This window comes from Leptonychotes weddellii, chromosome 2 (assembly GCF_054177405.1).
Source record: "Leptonychotes weddellii isolate Sample4059 chromosome 2, ASM5417740v2, whole genome shotgun sequence".
NCBI lineage: Eukaryota > Metazoa > Chordata > Mammalia > Carnivora > Phocidae > Leptonychotes > Leptonychotes weddellii.
In genome coordinates this window covers 126,668,446-126,690,628 of record NC_138370.1, presented here as the reverse complement: position 1 = coordinate 126,690,628, position 22,183 = coordinate 126,668,446, and the positions used below count along the sequence as shown (strand labels likewise).

General features: G+C 39.3%; 1 protein-coding gene across 1 annotated transcript in view; it reads right to left on the bottom strand.

Annotated features, from left to right (window-relative positions):
* Positions 1–10,478: 10,478 nt before the first annotated feature.
* The window catches only part of GC (GC vitamin D binding protein), a 32,795-nt gene continuing 21,090 nt past the window's right edge, over positions 10,479–22,183 (bottom strand). The window contains exons 8-13 of the mRNA XM_006742564.3: positions 21,770–21,972; positions 20,907–21,036; positions 20,363–20,460; positions 18,186–18,318; positions 12,859–12,913; positions 10,479–10,642 (exon numbers count right to left, since the gene is read on the bottom strand). Coding sequence (XP_006742627.1) covers positions 12,884–12,913; positions 18,186–18,318; positions 20,363–20,460; positions 20,907–21,036; positions 21,770–21,972 — 594 coding nt within the window. The 3' untranslated portion in view covers positions 10,479–10,642; positions 12,859–12,883. The remainder of the gene's footprint in view (positions 10,643–12,858; positions 12,914–18,185; positions 18,319–20,362; positions 20,461–20,906; positions 21,037–21,769; positions 21,973–22,183) is intronic.

Here is a 22,183-nt window from a genome sequence, read left to right as displayed (position 1 = left end):
TGAGCACTTCCATTTTTCCTGATACTACAATATAATCTAGGCTCATTTTGAATATTAACAGCCCATTTCTCCAACAATCCCTACCTCCTTTTATTGGCGAGAATGGTATTGGAAACTAAGGTCAGAGTGCCAGGTATGTTCATTGCTTCTGGGTTATAATTTCTTTTAGGCCTTCTCTGCCGACAGCACAAGCACATGCATGTGTGTATACTAAACCTGGTATATATACACACATCCATAAATATTTCTGTGTGTAATCATCTGTAGCTATCTTTTTTTAAAAAAATTTTTTTTTTTTAAGATTTTATTTATTTATTTGAGACAGAGAGAATGAGAGACAGAGAGCATGAGAGGGAAGAGGGTCAGAGGGAGAAGCAGACTCCCCGCTGAGCAGGGAGCCCGATGCAGGACTCGATCCAGGGACTCCAGGATCATGACCTGAGCCGAAGGCAGTCGCTTAACCAACGGAGCCACCCAGGCGCCCCATCTGTAGCTATCTTAAGTTAAACATGAGCTCTTACTGATGTCTCCAACTCTACTCCATTACCATGTGGATCATTTCAGGCTACTCCCCTCACTTATTTGTAAATGTCCATTCCAATAGTGAGAAACTTGGCTCCTACTATCTTCCATCCACTTACTAATTATTCAGTTCCAGTACACATGTGTAGCAGTATCAGAATTGTTAACAAGTATCTCCACGGGAAATAACTTTATCAACTGGAGCTCAGTGCTTATGCACAATTCCTTTTGCTCTTAGTCTTACAGACTTCATTTGTTTCTAAAGTTATGTAGGTTGACACCATTTCCCCTAACCCTTCTGGTGAAGTTGTTCATACATTTATAATACAGTTAAATTCTCTTGTCACAGTCTGCATTCTTTCCTGTGATCTTTGACCTCATAAATGATGTTTTTAAAGTTGCATACATTAAGGTTTACTATTTGGGTTGTACAGTTCTGTGGGTTTTGACAAACATATAATGTCATTTGTCTGTCCATCATCACAGACTCAGGCAGAATAGCCTCACTACCTTAAAAATCTCCTGTGGTTCCCCTGGCCATTTGACTAATGCATTTTATTTTTTTCCTTGTGGATTTTGTTTTATTTTCTAAATTTTAATGCCTCATCGGTTTTAGAATTGCAAATATATCACTATTTTGCTTATGATTTGTCCTTTTTGAAGGAGGATGTTTCTGACCCTTTATGAATATGTTTACTTACATTTTTCTCTATTAACTCCAGTGTATTCTAATTTTACCTTAAAGACTTTAGTCCATTTATATCTTCACATATGCTATTTGATAGCATTCCAATTTAATTTTTCTACACATTGAAGAAAAATTCCACACCATCTACAAAATAATCCAACCTTTTCACATTGATTTATGATACCATTACTATAGTTTTAAGTTCCCATATATGCCTGGATTTCTATTCCATTCTACTTAACTATTTGTATGTTATTATATTATTTATTATTTGTATGGCTTTGTATTATATCTTAATATCTGCTTATGTACATTCCCACACATTACTCTTCCTTTTTTAGACTTCTTTCTTGTAGATTTTTAAATTTCTACATACATTTTCAAATAAGGAATTTTGAATGAATTTTTTAAAAAATTCACCTAGAATTCTAATGGGGGATTTCATTTAACTCATAGATAAATTTGAAGAGGATTGATATTTTTGTGATAGTGAATCATGCACTTCAAGAGCATGGACTGTCTTCTCATTTATTCAGCCCACCTTTTATGATTTTATTAGCGTTTTAAACTTTTCTGAATGCCTGAGCAGATTTTAGAAGCTTTCTTCCCCTTACTCTGCCCAAGGTTGAATCCACTCCCATCAACCTCTCTCCCCTACTGTGTTCCCAAGATCAAGACGGCCTTTAGGGAATTCCCCAGCCTTCAGACTCTCCAAAGATACTCATAACTATTGTTAGTATGGTTGTTAGTTCTTCAAATCATTTTAGTTTCCCTTCACATTTATAGTTTTCCAGGCTTGGAGGAAAGAGTACCAGCAGCTTGCTTGAAGTCACCATGCTGAAGAGCCTGGGGGAAATTTGTTGTTAAGCCTGTGTGAATGAGGCTGTGTATTGTTTTCGTGTTTTTGTGGGGGGTGGGGGAAAGGGAAAAAGTCACCTAATTGATCCATTGCGGTACCTGTAAGATACGGACCTGACCTGGAACTGCCAGCCCAGGGGGAAACGCACAAGTGGGGGCCCACAGAGCACATGTCTAAATATTTGGCGGCTTGAAATACATCTGACAAACTGTTACATAAATAAAATACGTTCTACCCTCCTTGTTCAGCAAACATAATCCTTGAACAACCTGAAAATCCAGGTGTAGGCCTAAAATTCTTAGATCCCTCTTAATTCTGTAACAGAACTTGGCAAAATGCAGAAAGCCTGCCTCGACCCTGTGGCCTGTCTCTGTTTCCCTCCCAGATCCAACTCCAAACACCTCTGTGATGATCTCATACATATGCAGGTGCAGGCATTGGTCCACCTGTCTCAACCCTGTCCACACCCTCTACAAACAAGTGCCCTTGACCCACCAACCATGTGGTCCCCCTAGAGAGGAGGCCTGTGCAGGTGCTGGAGTGGAATGGAATTCTGGCATCCTGGGTACTAGAATGAGGTCTGGAAGGAGGAAGAGTAGATTTTAGGGTGGGCATGTCCCTTTGGCTCCATGGATGCCTGGTCCCATGGTGGGGGCGGGGGTCCTGGCTAGACAAATGTGAGAACAGGGTACCCTAAAGTATGGTGCCCAGAGCTGGAGCTCTGTGTGCCTAGGCCCGAGACAGGTCAAGTACTACTGCTTCTTTTAGGCTTTGAAGAAAGAAGTATCAGCCTTCCATCGAAATTCTGAAGAGGCACAGTTTTGCCTAACCCCCTGATGCAGGGGTGAGCTTTCTGTTTTGGGGGTGAAATGAAGTATGGATTATGAGAAGAGAGACATCTTCCCCCAAATCCCTCCTCTTTTTGTTCTACCTGCATAATGTAGATATGAACCACAAGTTCCCTCTTAGCCTAGCTATTTTTTTAAAGATGTTATTTATTTATTTGAGAGAGAGTAAGAGAACATGAGCAGTAGGGAAGGGCAGAGGTAGAGAGACAAGCAGACTCCCCACTGACCAAAGCAGGGCTTGATCCCAGGATGCCAGGATCATGACCTGAGCTGAAGGTAGGCGCTTAACCGACTGAGCCATCCTGGTGCCCCTAGCCTGGCTATTAAAAGAGAATGGAATGACTTAAAACAGAGGCTGGAAGTGTGGATGGTGACTGGGGAAAGCAAGCCTTTTTTAATGAAACTTCACCAAGTATGGACAGTGTAGTTGTTTTAAAGTTGTGTTGTGGCGGGGTTTAAAATCAAATCATGTGTTTTCTTAATTATCTGTGCATAGAAAAAGGGGCTCAGTCCCGAGAAGTCCACATCACGGATGTTCTTAGCATATTATTTAATGAGATGAAAGAGTCTTTTATTAAGGAGGGGAGGGTGAAGAGGGTAAGATACAACCCTTGATTCTATTTTGTAAAGATTATGCTCTGGACTGGCAGAGTCACAAATTAATCTCTGATTGTGAGAGGTCAACGGCACTGTATTTTGTATAAAGTAGCAGAAAAGAATCAAATCTCACAGATATGCAAGTCAGAGAGACAGTGGTGTTCAAATGACTGGTTATTTCTCATCCTTCCTGTGTCTCAAATCTTCATGAAGGAGACGAATGATAACTAGTGATGACCTCGTTGCCCTTGGAGCACGAGCAAAGGTGTGGGTGGATCGAGGTCTTGCAGCTGGTATGCTCTGATAGCCTGAGTTTCTGGGTGGAAGTCCAGTCCTTTCATGTTTACCATATCCTGCTCATAAATTTCAGCAGAGGAGTGGAGGGAGTGACCAGTCTCACAGACAGGTGCTCCGGAGAGAACTATCTCTTCTTTTTAGTTAAGTAGTAAGCCACGGCACATCCTGGCTTCAGGGTTGTTTTTCAGGAATAGCTAAGAAATAGAAGAAAGACCTGGGAGGTCTATTTTCGGGAATGATGATCTATCCTATCTTTATGGCAATAACGATGCCGTTCTAAAATTTTTAACATGTCAGACAATTTTACTCAATATTTGCATTATATTTACTCAGCGTTTCCATGGTTACATGGAAATGCTTAGAGCAACTATTTTGAAGTACAGTCATGCTAATTAAAAATTATATAAATGACTACATATAATTGCCAATTGATGAGAGTATTGATTTTATTTGAATCAAAAGTAATCACAGGTTTCATCATTACCGTCTGAGTTAATAACTGATGATGTATCACTATGTAATTCTCTGCTTTTTACAGAGACTATTAGAAATTAGAGTAACAGCTGAGTGTATTTGTTGGTTTAACTTGAGTGTAGTAGACATCATAATTGGGAACATATGAATGACAAGGAACCAAATATGATAAACTGGATGACAAAATTCATTGGAGACTGGAATTCACTTTTTTCAATGTTGAGTTTGTAGTAGTATTGGCCTTATTCTGAGTTTATATTAGTTTCTTATTTTCATCTGACTAATTTTATACCTAAACATATTTTATGAACTACTCCTCAGATTACTGATATAGAAAGTAATTTTTAAAAAATGTTGGTGATTTTCTTTCTGTTCAGCAAATCTATATTTGGATTAGACTCCTATTTACATCATTTCCCCAGCCTTGGGAGCGCTTTGTCATATTCTGCACAACCACTGCCAATGATAAATACGCTGATCTAAAAATCTTGTACTGATGGTGGTTTTAAAACGTTTGCAAATTATTTGATACTCCATTGATCAAAAACTGCAGTCTATCTCACCTGCTCTCGAAGCTGGTGGGGTCTTTGCCCAGGCTGTTGGCTAGAACGCAGTGGGAAGGATGCTGCCTGACTTCCGAGGGTTGATTAGAAGGGACAGCTTCCGCCATTCTATCTTGGGAAACTCGGAAATGTGCAGCCGCCTCGGGAAAGGGCTGGCTGCCCTGAGGCTGCCTGCGGGGACCACGTGAATAGAGCACCAGGAGCGAGATGCTCAAGGAGCCCCGTGGTTGGTTGCTTCCATCCCAGGGCAGCTTCTGTGAATGAAAACGCTTTGAGGATGGACCCAGCCACCGCCTGTCTGCAACTGCACGAGGAACCCCGAGCTCCGTCAACACTGATAGGCGTGAGCCAATTTTTAATGATTGCTATTGTTCTCAGCTGCTCTGTCAGGGTGACGTTTTCCTGAGCAATAGATCCGTGGCACGCACCGTCGCCAAGTGGTACCTGCTACACCTGCCTTTCGGAAGGCGCTTAGGAGACGTTCCGCATTGTTGGGGCCGTCTCTGCTGTTAGCGCGCGTTCATCCCTCTGAACCCAATTTACCTGTAAATTAGATGTATCAGTACCCAGATTATCTGCCTCATGTCAGTGTGAGGAAGATTGGACGAGATAAGATGGGAAAGGTTTTGAAAAAGTAATACTGAAACCGCTTAAAAGCATAAAGTTGAACAAAAATCAAAACAGCTGCACCAGTGCTCCCGCGAAGCTCGGTATTTTAAAAAAGATTTTATTTGTTTGTTTATTTATTTAGAGAGCGACTGCGGGGAGGGGCGGAGGGAGAGGCAAAGAATCTCCCGCTCACTCCCTGCTCAGTGCGGAGCTGAACCCAAGACCCCGAGATCCTGACCTGAGCGGAAATAAAGTTTTGGATGCTCAACCGACTGAGCCACCCAGGCACTCAGAGAAGCTCTATTTTAAAGTAACCTTCTCCCTCTTTTCTGAAAACCTTTTCCCCCTCCTCCTTTCTTAGCCTTTTGTTTCAGGAACCTGGTACCACCCTGAAAACGACTAAGGCTGGCAGCACAGCTCCAGTTCCTGCTGAAACCCGCTAGGTCCTGTATTTCCCCCCAAAAGACCCCAGCCCCTTGCTCTGGGAGAGCTTGCAGTGTTTTTGTTTGTTTCTTTATTTGTTTGTTTTTAAAGATTTTATTTATTTGAGAGAGAGAGAGAGAGAGAGGGAGGGAGAGGGAGAGAGAGCACAAGCAGGGGGGAGAGGGAGAAGCAGTCTCCCGGCTGAGCAGGGAGCCTATGCGGGACTGCATCCCAGGACCCCGGGATCATGACTCCAGCGGGAGGCAAGACGCTTAACCCCCTGAGCCTCCCAAGGGCCCAGGCTTGCAGTTTCTGAAGGCCATAGCTTGCTGCGTCCTCCTTTCCCAGCAAAACAATAAAGCTCTTGTTCCTCTTTATCCCAAACTCTGTCTTCCAGTTATAGTTTGGTTCCGAAGCACAGAGGTTGGTTATTGACAACAGTGTGTGAAAAGTGAAGTATTGTACTATTTCTTACATTTTCTTACCTAATCTTAGCAGTTTAATATTAGAAGATACTTCTACTCCATCACTGATGCTATCTTTTCAGAGAGGAAAATGGGTTAAATTTTTTTTCTTGAAATTTTAAACATTCTCAGGATCTATTTAGACAGATCATTTGGTCTGTTGTGTACAAAGTTGCCAAATTCACACAGTTGTTGAAATCTCTGAGAATAAAGGTTGAGAATTCTTGATCTTGTTAACTTGGCTTTTCACGTTGTTCTAAGTAGAGCTGTAGCACAAAGTCAGCATATTACAGGTGATCAGGTACCATCCACTTTGTGAAAATCTGATTTCAGAATAGATTTCTGCACAGCTATCTGCATTTAGGCCTGTCAACCACAAGGTGGAGGCAAAGATATTTTTATTTGAAACCGGCATGTGCCCCCGAGGCTTTTCATGGTGCAGCGTACGGGGTTGCAAAATCCGTATTTCTGGGATGGTAGCATGAGAAAAGACACCTAATTCATTGTTGGAAACTTTCTTACTGGGGCAGAAGCAGGACGGGTAAGTAGGTACTATCGTTAATTGCAAACTAGAATTTGCCGAAAAGCATTAGTTATAAAATGAGGAGACTTGTGGTGGTGTGTGTAGTGGAAAGAATAATTAGGTACTTTCTTGGCCTGATGGGGGAAAAAAATCTCTCAGATCCTGGAAGAAATGGACAAGGAAGAAATAGCCTCTGGGAAAGTCCATCTTTTGACTTGATTATCTATGACTGGGTTTTCTTTACTGGGAGACAAAAATTTCATTCCATAATCGACAGCATTTTCATAATGCAATGGCAGACAGAGGGAAAGTGATATTAGAAATTCACCCTTGCCCAGGATAACCACTTAGCCAACCAACAGGTCCTTTACGGGTTGATTTCAGATGCTTCTCTTTTTCTAATTTGGGTGAGGGTGCCAAGCTTTTTTTTTTTTTTTAAGATTTTATTTATTTATTTGTGAGAAAGAGAGAGAACAGAGGGAGAGTAAGAGGGAGAAGCAGACTCCCTGCTGAGCAGAGAGCCTGACAGCGTCTAAGGCAGATGATTAACCGACCGAGCCAGCCAGGTGCCCCGTGTGCCAAGCTTCTAAAGCAATGATGTGCAGGCTTTTGCACAGCAGGTTCCATTCAAGACTGATTAAACCCGAATCTCTGAGAATCGCTGGTCTATAGATTGGGTGAAGCTGAGGCTTTGGTGGTGGGGAGAGGTACACAGAAGGAAGACCAGAGTCATAAAAACACAAGCTTCTAAGCCTTCTTATTTATTTTTAGCTATTTGGAAATTGGGTAAACTGTCAAGTTGACTCAATTCTGGTTTCATTAGAGTATATTGCTGTTGAATTAAATGACATAATAGAAAGGCTTTCCCCTTGTAGGTTTTTAAATTCAAATCTCCATAAAAAGGAGCTTTGTTTGTTTTAAGAATTTCCAGGAAAAGGCATTAATATACTAATCCTGTGTAGACCACTTAAGGGGATGATCTCAGGTGATCCTTTAAGAATCACTTGTGGAATGACTTAGGCATCTAGAAAAACACAGGGGGTTGGGTTAGTCCTACAACTGGAAAGACACTAAGCCTCGTAAAGGACAATGCAAGTTACAGAAGTTTTGTGTGATGGCCAAACTTTATGGGTCAACTTGGCTAGGCTATGGTGGCCATTTGTTTAGTCAAATGTTAGTCTAGATGTTGCTGTAAAGGTATTTTGTAGATGTGATTAACATCAAACACCAGCTGACTTTACGTAAAGGAGATTACTACCCTTGACGATGTGCATAGGCCTCATCCAATCAAAGGCCTTAAAAGCAAAACTCTACCCAGAGTAGTATTCTACCTCGAGGCTGCAACAGAGAAATCCTGTGTGAGTTTCCAGACTGTTGGCCTGCCTTGTGGACTTCGGACTCGCCAGCTCCACGACTGTGTAAGCTAATTCTGTAAAATCTCTCTGTTTCTCTATCTCCTCTTAGTTCTGTTTCCTTGGAGAACCTTATTGATACAGTTTGTAAGTGCCATTTTTAGAAACAAAGAATTGTATTTGTTTCTATCATGGTGAGTACCTCGTTTTTGGAAGGTGATAGGTAATGCGTGAAAAACTGAGGATTATTTACATATAATAGACAAGTAAAATCAGCTATTGTTGACAGTAGATGGAAATTCAAAGTCCTCTTTAATGAGAAGCACTTAGGAAGTGTAAATTTTGGCAATATCTTCTCAAAAGATCTCTGCTTCCCATAAAATGGAACAAGTGCAGGCATAACTATGCATATAAAGTCTAAAACTAAAACTTGTATTAGAATGATGGTATATTTGGGTCAGAGATCCCTAATATAAAAGAAACCAATGAAAGTTGTTCAGAGCTTGCTGGAAAATATAATCGGGGGAACCATGAAAACACTACTTCAACCCATCATGTAATTATCGAATACTTAGTGACAAAAAACACTCCATTCTACTTGGTCAGGCATAAAAATGCTTGATCAAAACGGGCTTGTTTGTAGTGGTTAATGAACAATGTGTAAACGTAATTTCTCAAGAACGGAGCAGAATTTTCCAAGATTAATTTTATAGAGCAATAATTCTGGGTGATATCCAAAGAAAAAGGGGGTCAGTGGTTAAATTTAGGGAATACTAAATTGTACATGGTCAATTGTGACTCTTCAAGGGAGACGCATTATATTGTTTCCAGAACTAATTTCATCAGGGAACACATTCTTCCAGTATGCCCATTAATCTTGTATGGCATACTGGACTTGAAGGCTAAGTTTCTGCTTTGCTCTTCACTGTTAACCGTGGGCCACTCATTTTTGGAGTTTCATTCTCTTCTTATTTTTATCAATGATGTTTACATCCCAGAGTTGGTTTTGAAGCTTCAGCAAGGTACTTTTGGAAGTAAAAAAAAGAACTAAATATGTAGTGCATAGTTTGTTGCCTTTTTTTTTTTTTTCCCCATGGTATCTGAAGAACTTTCCTATTTGAGGTTAATTTCCCATTTTGGAATTTTTTTTTTTTTAAAGATTTTATTTATTTATTTGAGAGAGAGAATGAGACAGAGAGCATGAGAGGGGGGAGGGTCAGAGAGAGAGGCAGACTCCCTGCTGAGCAGGGAGCCCGACGTGGGACTCGATCCAGGGACTCCAGGATCATGACCTGAGCTGAAGGCAGTCGCTTAACCGACTGAGCCACCCAGGCGCCCCCCATTTTGGAATCTTTGTGGGAGGTAAGACCGGAACCTTCTACAGAAGCTGCAAGGGGACAGGCATTTTATTTCCCAGTTACTGGCAGCTAAAGTCTTGAGTATTTGTCCTTGGCTTAGTTAATGAAATTCTTTCTGCTGAGAAGACTTAGAATCTTGAGGCATGACCAGGGATGATTTTGGTTAATGGGACTCCACTTATATTTGCTCTAAAATATGCTTCATCTCTACCATATAACTCTACATCTACCATGAGATAAATGTAAAATTCCTTCAGGCAATTAGTTATAGAAGGTTTCCTTGGCTTGTATTGGTTTCAGAGAGGTGCTTATTCTAAAAGTATGATTGTTTTTTCAAAATAAAACCTATCAACTTGGAACATTGATTTTTTTTTTTCCCCCTGAGCAAAGAAAGCACATAGAAATAATATCCTATACACTGTACATGTGGTAAATTGAATTAAGCTGAAATCAGGTGTTTAGAATTTTGACCCAATAAATTGCTCTGAGGAGTCATCTTTAGCAAAGATAAAAATGTTCAGACCACAGAGATTTTTTTATGCAAGGCAGATGTTACTTACTTAATGCCACACAGCCTGCAGCTGGGAGTACAAAGGTGTTCTCAGGAAGGTGGTGGTGGTGGTTCTTTAAGAAGTGAGCTATCCCAGGCTATTTATGATAGAAGTCTGGCTAACTTTTCCTTAATGGTACCTATTAAGCCTGAGAAGCAATCAAGAAATGGACCTTAGGGTGTTGGGAATTTGAAAGTGGATACTTAATGTTGTGAATCTTCTAGAAAGACACAGCAGAGAGCTAGAAAAAAGCAGGGGTTCGTGAGGTTGGGGCTGCCTATCGCAGCATCTTTGTGAAAATCACAGGGACAGAGCTGAAGATCAGTGTTGTAACATTATCCTCAGTAAAATTTATGGTCTGCATTATATTTATTTTTATAGCAAATTATCAAACTTATTGTATAAAGAAAATGTAGCTGATAAAAAGCAGGGAGTATTCTCCTGGTCTCCCCAGGAGCTCTGGTTTTGCTTAGGTTAGGCCATCAGATATTCCCAGGTGGTTCCAACACCAGATCTATGAGAATAATGAAAATAAATGTTAGAAAAAGAGCTAATGGGCAACAATCATAATACTGCTCAGCAGATGTTTATAAGGTCTGGTTATTTTTTTGTTTAAAGAGAGACCTGTCTAACATGACACAAATTATCCACTATGACCTACCTGATGGGTCCAGAATAAAAATTAAGAAATTCCCAAGACCTGTATAGGAGGCCATCACTGTTATGTCAAGGTACATCATAGCTTTTCTTTCTTTCTTTGAATTAATGTTGTGTGTAACTTTGTGCTCAGAGAATGAATGGTTATGGCCAAAACAAAAAAATGCAGCAACCAATAGCACATGAGCCTCCCTGGTCATGGGACTGAGATAATAGGTTTTTTTTTAGTGAAACCGTGTGAGTTTTTGTCCAATCCCCCTCTACTTTGTAATGAGGCAAATATCCCCCCCCCCCCTTGGTTACCAAACCCACCAAGACATGACAGCAAAGTTATACCATAGTTCTGTTTGCACAGTGCAAGAAATTCCGTCTTTCGTTGTCCTGAGTTTATGCCTTTGAGACGGGAGACCCGTTTGTGCTTTCCTCACTGGTTTCTCTCCTGGTGTAAGCACCTGGTTGTGCTGAGTGTGATTCTGGTAGTGTTTTCTATCCAACTTGAATCTGCAATGGGAGCCTATTCCTTTATCTGTTGGCAACCCGGGGAACACGCTTTCCAAAGCTGAAGGAAAAAGCTAACTGGCCTCGTGGGATTTATCAGGAGACCATAATTCTCTCTCTAGTGAGGTATGCCACAATCAGTTTTGGGGCTGGAAGAAAGAAAGTGATCAAGGGGACCAATAACGGCCAAGAGGACAACTTTGGTTTATCATATGCTTTTAGTTAATGAAATTGCATCACACTGTTGGCTGGAAGCCCTGAATTGGAGGTGTACTTAAGGATGAGAACCCTTTGAGACCAAGGCTTCAGCTCCTCCATCTGCCGAAATACAGGCTTTTGTTGAGATAGAATGCAGAGCCAGCCACAGTTGGTTTAATGGTTTTAGGAACTGCTTCACACTCAACAGTACGTGCCCCTTCTGCCATGGGAGAGCTGACGTGTTCTAGGAAGAGGAAACTCAGAAGAAAAGGGATCTATTCTAGAGCAATTTAAAACATGAAAAGACTGACGGATCTGGAGGAAACTCGTTTGAGTTTAGATTCACGTTCTACGTAGTAGAAACAACAGCAGCAACGTTGCTGGTAGGACTGCCATTTCCTAGGCGTTTCTACACATCCCCTCCCTTTCATCATTACAACAAGGCGGGGAGATACTGTAATATCTTTTCACAGAAAAGGAAACTGAGCTTTAGGGAGTATAATAACTTGCTCACAAAGATAGATAGTTGGAGTGGGGGTTCTAATGTAGAGTGGGTAATTTCAAAAGTTTCCATGACCACCCCCATTGTCCTGCCTCTCAGGATGTTAATTTTCTTTTTTACCATTTTATATTCAAAGAGTTTATATTGAAAGCCTGGATATGATGGAATGATTCAATTTCCTTAGTCAATGACCTTTGCTTCCATATCATTTTGAAGAATGTTGTCAATAAATCAAAATAACAGTCTTAGAGCATTAAAAACCTCTGTTCAATGAAGGTCTGAGATAAACCTAAATGATTTTCATCATTTTTTATCTCAAAAGTATTATCTTTAAAATGAATACAATTAAATCTGGAGAGAATAATTTTGTAATGTGCAGAGTTGAGGTCACCTTCGGTTTAAGGTATGGGGTTCTACTTTATACTCTTAACATCCTCATGCATTTTTTAATGGGTGAAAGTGCAATATCTAAAATAAGCAAGTGATAATACTTCAAACATGTTGCTTTAATTTGAAAAATGCCTCTTTCCTCCTAAGAACCCTGTTGTCTTTAAGACTTGATGGACTCTGTCTTTAAACTGAGTCTTTAAACTTTGAATGCCTCAAAATTCCTGAAGTGATCTCCATGTTGTCATTATCTTAGATGTGAAGTTGTAATGGATATAGTACCAAGCTAGGGACCTGGATTCTAGGCCTAAATAGGTCAGAAGTTGGTTGTGTATATACATATAAGTGCCTTAACCTTTCCATATGCTTAATGTTTTCACTGTAAAATGAGTTTGAATAGATGATAGTTAGAAAGGAGACTATTCAAATTGTTCTCAGATTTTTAAAATACAAATTTGGGTTCTTTGCTGCCTTTAAACTATACTTACCTAAGACCACACACATGCATCAGGACTATAGGATATTTTTCATTTCAACGTCAATCTGAAATGAAAAAATGTTATCTAAGTCATAAAGTATTTCGAAGACTGTTGCAGAAGGTATACACAAATTTGAACCTTGCTTAGGGAAAAAGATTCTTGTCAAAAAGTAGCTTTATATCAAACTTTTTATTAGCCATCATTCACATTTATTTAGTTTTATACTGTCCCTGCCCTTAGAATTTACAGTGTTCCGGGAAAAAAAGACAAGAAAGAAATGACAATAGTTAATAAGTGCCAATTACTGGGTGTGCCCAGAATACTAAGGGCTAACAGAAGAGCTTGAGTCCAGGGAAGGATTCCCAAAGGTGGTAGGTGAGTCCTAAATTGAATCCTGAGACTTGATGAAAGATTTATCCAGGTTGGAGTGAGCATTAGGCAGTCTGGGATGAGTCATTATGTGCAAAATCCTTGAGGTCAGAGCAAGCTGAATGTACTTGAAAAATTGCAAGTAGTTCAGGAGAACCAAAGCAGGAGGAACAAGTAGTAATGGTAGATCCAACTGGAAAGGAAGTCAAGGGTCCAAACTCTCTATTACAAAACTTGAGATGCAATGGAGATAGAGAAATGTACTATTTTGTGTTTTACAAAGGTTATTTTGACTTCTGTATAGAGATGAGGGTGGATGTGAGGTGTGGAAGGTGGGGGGACTGGAGATGGGAGACCAATTGGGACATTATAATGCAGGCAAAAGGTTGCCTAAACTTAAGTACCAATAATGTAGAAATAAGTGGGGAGAGAGAGATACTGAGGTGTTAGAATTGATAGGATTTATTATTGCTTGTGCCTCAATTTGTAGTAGTAGACGGGCATTATTTTAAAGGAGAAAAATCTGTCAAGCAAATATAGGGCAAGGAGATTTAATAAATTATATCCCAAATATTACAGGGTGACCGGACAAATACTCACACCAAGCACTGAGAATCAAAGTGAATGCTGTTCTAACATGAAGTCCCAGAGGCCAGCTCATTAACCTAGCTGTGAGATTAGCGTAGAAAGACCATCTACAGGGCTAATGCAAACCACAGAGGGTCTCCTCTCCCAGTGCTCCAAACAATCACATGTGTGCAATTGCCTCCACTCCATTTGTCCCCCTCTTCTCTAGAAGGTTTCTGAAAGATTGGCTATTCAGCAGCAACACTGCTCTACATTTGCTGGGTATAAAGCAAGAACATCTTTGTAAGCCTGACTTTTCATCATTGTAATTGAAAATACAGTGTTTTTAAATGGCCATATGTTATAATAAAAATTCTGAAAAGCAACTCAAAAAAAAAACAACAATGGACTTGAAGGAAGCATGTGTTGTGTGCAATTGTTCAGTTTGTCTTGTATGATGTCAAAAAGGAAAGTGTATATGGTTAAACAGATAACAAAAAGAGTAGGGAAGGGTTACAAAACTGCTGCTTTTCGACAGAATGTAAAAAAAAAAAAAATCCTTCGTCCTTTTAATAATTGAGCGAGACTCAGCAAAATCTGCTGGTAACAACTTCTAAGTGAGGTAGTTTTATTTTTCTGGGATGAGGCAACCTAATTCAGCTGTTGTAGGTTAGTAGTAACGAAGGGACTGCTCAGTTGTTTTATGCTAAGCGTTTTAATGCTGAAAATGACCAAAATATTCTAGCAATCCAACTCCTCCAATTTTTATGTTTAGGATCTCACTTGGCTTGAATTTTCATGAAAGATGAACATGATCTATTTCTCAGCAGAATTTAAAGAATAGGCTTTTATTCTTCGTCTGGAGTTCTAACTTTAAAATTGCTACAAACAAGATTGGCTAATAGGTTTGGCTCTACGGTGTGAATGTAGAAATTAGAAGAGAAATCAATCTCCCACGATATTAAGCAGAACAACAAACAAGGTGATGTAGCTCAGTTTGGCAAACTAATTAGGACTTTGTTAGGTGCTATACAGTCAAAAACAAATAAAACTTCACTAAAATGTTAGTACTCAGAGACCAAACTTGCCTAACTTTTAAGGTTTTAAATTCTAGCTAACATGCAGTGTGATATTAGTTTCAGGTGTACAGTATAGTGATTCAGCACTCCCATACATCACCCAGTGCTCATCACATAGTGCTCCTTAATCCCCATCATCTGTTTAACCCATCCCCCCACCCACCTCCTCTCTGGTGACCATCAGTTTATTCTCCATAGTTAGAGGCAAACCAAGAAACACTCTTTTTCTTTCCCCCCCACTTTGCTCCATTGTTTCATTTCTTAAATTCAACATAGCAGTGAAATCATATAGTACTTGTCCTTCTCTGACTTATTTCACTTAGAATAATATTCTCTAGCTCCAACATGTTGCAAACGGCAAGATTTCGTTCTTTTTTATGGCTCAGTAATATTCCATTGTGTATATATACCACCTCTTTATCCATTCATCTGTCGATGGATACTTGGACTGTTTTCATAATACGGCTATTGTAGATAATGCTGCTATAAACATAGGGATGCATGTGCCCCTTCAAATCAATATTTTTATATTCTTTGGGTAAATACCTAGTAGTGCGATTGCTGGGTCATAGAATAGTTCTATTTTTAACCTTTTGAGGAAACCATACTGTTTTCCAGAGTGGCTGGACCAGCTTGCATTCCCACCAACAGTGCAAGAGGGTTCCCCTTTCTTCACATCCTTGCCAACACATGTTGGTTCTTGTGTTGTTGATTTTAGCCATTTTGACAGTTGTGAGGTGGTATCTCCTTGTAGTTTTGATTTGTATTTCCCTGGTATCCAGTGATTTTTTTTTTAAGTATATTTTCATATGTCTGTTGGCTATCCATATGGCTTCTTGGGCAGAAGACATGAATAGACATTTTTTTTCAATTTTTTGATTGGATTATTCACTTTTGGGTGGTGTCTTATAAGTTCTCTATATATTGGATGCTAACCCTTTTTTTTTAAAAGATTTTATTTATTTATTTGAGACCGAGAGAATGAGAGAGAGAGAGAGCACATGAGAGGGGGGAGGGTCAGAGGGAGAAGCAGGCTCCTTGCCGAGCAGGGAGCCCGATGCGGGACTCGATCCAGGGACTCCAGGATCATGACCTGAGCCAAAGGCAGTCGCTTAACCTACTGAGCCACCCAGGTGCCCTGGATACTAACCCTTTATCAGATGTATCACTTAAGACTTGGCTAACTTTTAAAAAGCCATTTTAGGTATAAAAGCTGCTATTGAGAAGAGAGACATTTTCTAGCTGATAAAGAAAACCAGACCAGTCAGTGGAAATCATGAGGGTAATACTGTGGCTTAACTTGTAGAAGAAAGCTCTCATAAATGAGGCCACCTGGCAGTGAAATATGCTGCCTCTAGGAGAAAATAAATTGATTATAGACATTTTACGTGTGGGCTGAATGACCTCTGGAAGGAATTAGTGGAGTGAAAGGTTCTACTAGATGATCTTTATAGTTTTTTCTGACATTTAAAGTTTTGTAATTTCTACTAAGTTCTTAGATATTTTCAAATGTGTTCTAATAGAATACTAGAAATAGAAAAAATAATAGAATAAGATGAAACCAAGCTTTTGTCACTTTCATAGTTTAAATGAAGATCTTTCAAGAATTTACATGAATTTGTCCAGCTTATAGAAGAGGACTTCTAATTGACACTAAATTATTAGCCTAAATATTGACTTCCACTGTAGTTCTTTTCATGTAAAAACACAAAAATGACAGGTCAAGAATGGATCATAATTGCTTCTTCCCCAACACATGACAAAATAAACAATAGTAAAATCAGTCAAATCTCAACAGCCACTGACAGAGTAAGAAAGGGACATAATTTAATATCATGAGCTTCAGAAAGAGGTGAGCAAAGGAAGAAGATATTTTGGTTTGGCATAGAGTTGTTCTTAACCCTGCCTCTGTATTCCAGAAGTGGAATGGGTCAGACAACACAGTTCTTGGAATGATCGCTAAAACCACCAAATTAGCAGTAAAGTGAGTAAAATGTTGCCTTTTTGACTCTTCTAAATAATTGATATGACTGCGGGGGAGGAACAGGTCAAACAGAGAATGTGAATGGGCTTACTATATCTGAAAAAGGCCAACAGAACCTCTCCCCATGGAATAGGATAGATACTGACTTGGTGGAGGACATCCTAGCTTAAAACATTGAACAAAATCTGAGTACGACCAGATCTACCTGCAGCAGACCTACGTGTCCTAAATTGGGCTCTCCTCCCCTCCTTTATACTTTCAGCTGACATAAAAGTAGGGCACTAAGTACCTGCCTCACACTGGCTTATAGGAGAAAGCTGGTAGGCTCAGAGGTAGTGAAAAGGATACACTAACAGACTACAGAAAAAAAGTCTGGCTGGAAATGCCTCTGTCATGCACAATGTAAAAAAAAAAAAAAAAATCTGGCATCTATGCAAATTACATTTAAGGGACACAAGGAAAGCTAGAGAGGAGGGGAATAAGGGAAAGGGAATGGAGGAGCAGGGGATTAACATTATTAACATTTAAAGAAAAATGAACCCAAGCTAATTTCTTTAGCTTTTAAAGTTTGGAAGCAAATCGATAGCATCTAAAAAAATTTGGTAATGAGAAGTGACTGCATCTTAACTTTTAGAACCTCTTACTCTAAAGAAACATCAGTGACCGTTAATTTTCAGTTGCATTTTTTTCTTAAAACAAAATTAAATTTTTATAATTGAGAGAAGGTGTGTGATCCAGGTTTCTAAAAGTATTTTTATCTACTGATACCTATATGCATGTACATATATGAAGTAAAATTCACAAAATATTTACCCTTACTGTGTGAAATGGACTCTTTCTACCGTATTTTTTTTAATTTTAAAAAGGTGTTAATGTTACAACCTTCAGTTTAAAAAACACTGCAGTGTATTTTTTTTTTTTTAAGATTTTATTTGACACAGAGAGACACAGCGAGAGAGGGAACACAAGCAGGGGGAGTGGGAGAGGGAGAAGCAGGCTCCCTGCTGAGCAGGGAGCCCAATGCGGGGCTCAATCCCAGGACCCTGGGATCATGACCTGAGCCGAAGGCAGACACTTAATGACTGAGCCACCCAGGCGCCCCTGCAGTGTACTTTAACACAAGGGTTTATGAATATAGGCAACAAAGTTTTGCAACTGCCTCAATTTGCTTTTAAATTAGCATAACAAGGAAACAGTAATTGTTTTGTCTTTCTCATGAAAGTGTCAGGAAAAGTCTGCCACATAATGGCATTCTAGTAACAAAGGAATGAGCAAGTTTGAGTAAAGAAATTCTTAAAATACTGTGCAGTGCTAAGTAGAGGGTTATATTTTCTTACCTCTGAATCACAGTAGAGAGGAGGTGAGTTTATGGAACAGCACTTGGAGGCAAAGTCTGAGCGCTTGTCAATCAGCCCTTGGAGTTCCATGGCACTGGCCTCAGGCAATTGTGCTCTTAATTGCTCTGCTAGTCTGAAAGACCATATTTATGTAAGGTTTTACTAGATGTATTTTATAAACCTTTCTGATGCAAGATGATAACCCACTTCAGGTCTTTTACAATAGAAAAATGGAAATAGTTGCTCTTAAACTTCAGATCTGTGGAGTGATTTTTAGCGACTCAATTCAAGGTTAGAAAGTGAAATCTCCACATCTCTTTTAAGACCCTAAAAGTAAACTTAAAATTTGTTGTTGGATTTGAATTCTGGTCTTTCCCCTTTCATTTGCTCCATTATATTAACATGGATCCCTTCCTCTCCTATTCTTCCTGACTTTTCATCTCTCCAGTGCTAGATTTCAAGCTTCTTAAAGAGTATTTTCCTCATGGGACTTTATGCCACCTTAATACTTTTTCTCTTCTCTCATTTTACACAATTTCCTCCTCAGTGTGCCTACTTCTCAACTGGCTATGTTGGAGAAACACAAAAAAGGTCAGAAATTTTGGCTCTTGTTTTTAGCTCTACTATCAATTAACTTTCCATCTAGTTTTCAAGATGGCGCTAGGACTCGAGTCCTCTGGATTGTCTGTAGAATCTTGGTATCTCTCTACTCTTATAATGGGCAATTCAGCCTGGTTTTAGGACCATCTCCAGGAACTACTTGCCAGCCTAGTTGTGGGCAATGGGAGGTGGTAGAAACCCAAATTTACCTAGTTGCCATAAGGTGGATGCTGGGAAGGGACAAGAGGGTGAGGGGGACTAGTTTACGCATAATAGCGTTACTGAAAAGAGTCGGTCCCAGTTGGAAGAGGAGGCAAGTCAGACCAAAAGGAACTCAGAGAATGAAGAAAGAAAAAGTGTGGGTATGTGTGTGTACACTTGTGCAGGATTTCAAATACCTCGATGCAGTTGTCTCAATTTTTGATTTCATAACCCAAAGGTCAATTCTACTACATTGCTATTTTTATTTATTTATTTATTTATTTTTTTAAGATTTTATTTATTTATTTGACAGAGAGAGACACAGTGAGAGAGGGAACACAAGCAGAGGGAGAGGGAGAAGCAGGCCTCCCGCCAAGCGGGAAGCCCGATGCGGGGCTCGATCCCAGGACCCTGGGATCATGACCTGAGCCGAAGGCAGACGCTTAACGACTGAGCCACCCAGGCGCCCCACATTGCTATTTTTAATGTATTGAGATTATATAAATTGTCAGTTGCCCAAGGAAACACTGGGGTACAAAACTTGTATTATCTGTTTAATGTTATTCTATACTGTTTTCTGATAATTAGGGAAATAAGCATTTTGAACTTAAGGCTTTCACAATTTTTCATTTTCTTTTAGAGTTTTGCTAAAGTAGGCTTCAGGGGGGTCATTGAAGGAGGTGACCTACTTTTGGAATTCTTAGTTCTTTTTGTGGAGTTCTATTTGTGCTTGCTTTAGGCCTATGTTGATCAAGATGATTTGAAATGGATCTAAGAAATCTACTTAATGAAGTTGGGAATGCCATGGATCTTTAGGAACCCAGTAAAATTCATTTCACTAGTATGGCCTTTCTTCTCTTGGGAAACATGACTATTGACTCTTGTACAACATTACTGATGATTAATTATTTTCAATTTGTAAAGAATACATGCTGGTCATGGGTGGTATCACACTTAATTGAGAGTTTGGGTTGTCTTGTCAGACACAATATGCCACGAAGTTAGGTAACCTTTTTCCGCAGTTTTACAGTTCAATTATGTGTGGCGACATCTACATAAGTTTTAGGGCAAGAATGTTGATGAACTCTGGGCTAATTTGGTGTTTTTTGAATCAAGTTCCTGCAGGTCTTGCAATTTATACTTCTGTGGCTGTGTTCTAATTGACCTCCCCTGATACACATGACTCTTTTCCCCTCTGAAAAGAACTCCATTTCTTCCTACATAGATACTAGATTCTACTTTTTAAAACTCTTGATTGCACCTCTTCTTTCTGTTGCTCACTTAGCACATCTTAATCTTCAACTATACTCTGAAATCACAATACCAAACTACTAATATTGATAAATGTAGACAAAACAGCCAGAAAAGTCCCTTACTTTTTCTTATACTCAGTAAAAGTGTTTTCTGAATAATCTGCACATAGTTTTTGTCCCTTGTCAATGAAAGAAGATAATTCCTTTTTCAGTTGAGGGCCCTGTAAGAAAACAATTACATACAAAATTATTTGTCTTGAAGCATTGTTCTAGAAGAACATTAAATCAGAATTCTGTTTAATGTATTAGTATGTGGGTTTGTTATCTACACCAGACATTGGCAAACATTCTCTTCATAAGTCCAGATGGTAAATATTTTAGGTTTTGTAAGCTATATACAGTTTCTTTTGTAATTACTCAACTCTGCCAATATGGCACAAAAGCAACTCTAAACAATGTGCAAACAAGGAGTAAGGCTGGGTTGTAGTGAAACTTTATGAACACTGAATTTTGAATTTCACATTTTTGTGTCGTAAAATTAAAAACCATTTAAAAATCGAAGACCAGTCTCTGCTCACAGGCACTGGGTCTGATTTGGCCCATGAGCTACAGTTTTCCAACCCTTGACTTCTACCAAGGTTGGCGAAGAAAACGTAGCGAGGGGTACCTGAGCATTCATACAGCCCGTAGCATCTTCAGAGTCACAGCATTCGGCAAGGCTTTTGAAGGTTGGCTCAAGTATTTTACTGAGGAATACTTCTGGAAGATGAGTTCTCCTACTTAATTCAAATGTATACCTGGCATGAGAGGGAAAGGAGCGAGTACTTTTTAACATGAGTAGACTTGTGTATGTGTGTCCTGTTTGAAATTGGATCTCTGTTAATAAAGGCTGATCACCTGGCTTCTGCATCTTAATTAGAAATAAAAGGTTTAGGTAAAACTGACTCCAAATCAACAGGTTTGGGATTAATATTCTCATCGAAATGCAAATTATTAGTAGTTGCTTTGGAGTTTTCTTACTAGTTAATAATTAAAGCTTTATGTGTACTATATATACACATGTATATATTATATATAAACATCTATTTCAAATGCATATGGAGCTAGCTTTTGTGTAACTATAATATAATGAACACTACATAAAGCATCAGGTATGTACCAGGAATGGCTTTTCTGTGGAAGTAGATTTGTGTCAATCCTTCTATTGTCTTATTCCATTGCTCTCTATGCATTTATGAAAATATTTAGACAAATATACATTAGTCTAAAGTTTAAATTCTGATCTCTAATATTGGTCATTTTCCGACTTGTTAATCCAACCTGTCTGTGAAATATTTCTGTGCCACGGATATACACATACCCGTAGCTTATGCAGCTCATGGTCTATGCAACATATGGCCTATTTTAGTTCTTCATTGGATGAAAACAGATAAATGGGAAGAAATGGCAAACCTTTAATTTCTTTGTCACTTAGTGCTAGTGAATATCAATACCGTCATGAAAAAAATTACTCCGATCAACTCTACTTACTGATCTATGGCTTTGGCATTCCCTTTGTCACACACGTCTGTATTTGTGGGCCACTCGATGGCTGGCAGCTCAGGTGTTGGGGCAGCTGGCAGGAAGTAAGCGCACACAAACACGTCCATGGGGGTTTTTTCTTGACAACAGTCCTTAAACTTAGAATTCTTTGTGGATAAGTTGTCACAGATTTTTACTGTGTATTCAGGCAGCTATAAAGGCAATTGTGAGTTTGTGCATTGTTAGTTTCCTGGTTTGCCTCATTAAAAATAAGGCTTAGCCAAAGATACAAATGTAGTGATCCGAAGGGGTACGTGCACCCCGATGTTTATAGCAGCAATGTCCACAATAGCCAAACTATGGAAAGAGCCAAGATGTCCATCGACAGATGAATGGATAAAGAAGAAGTGGTATATATATACA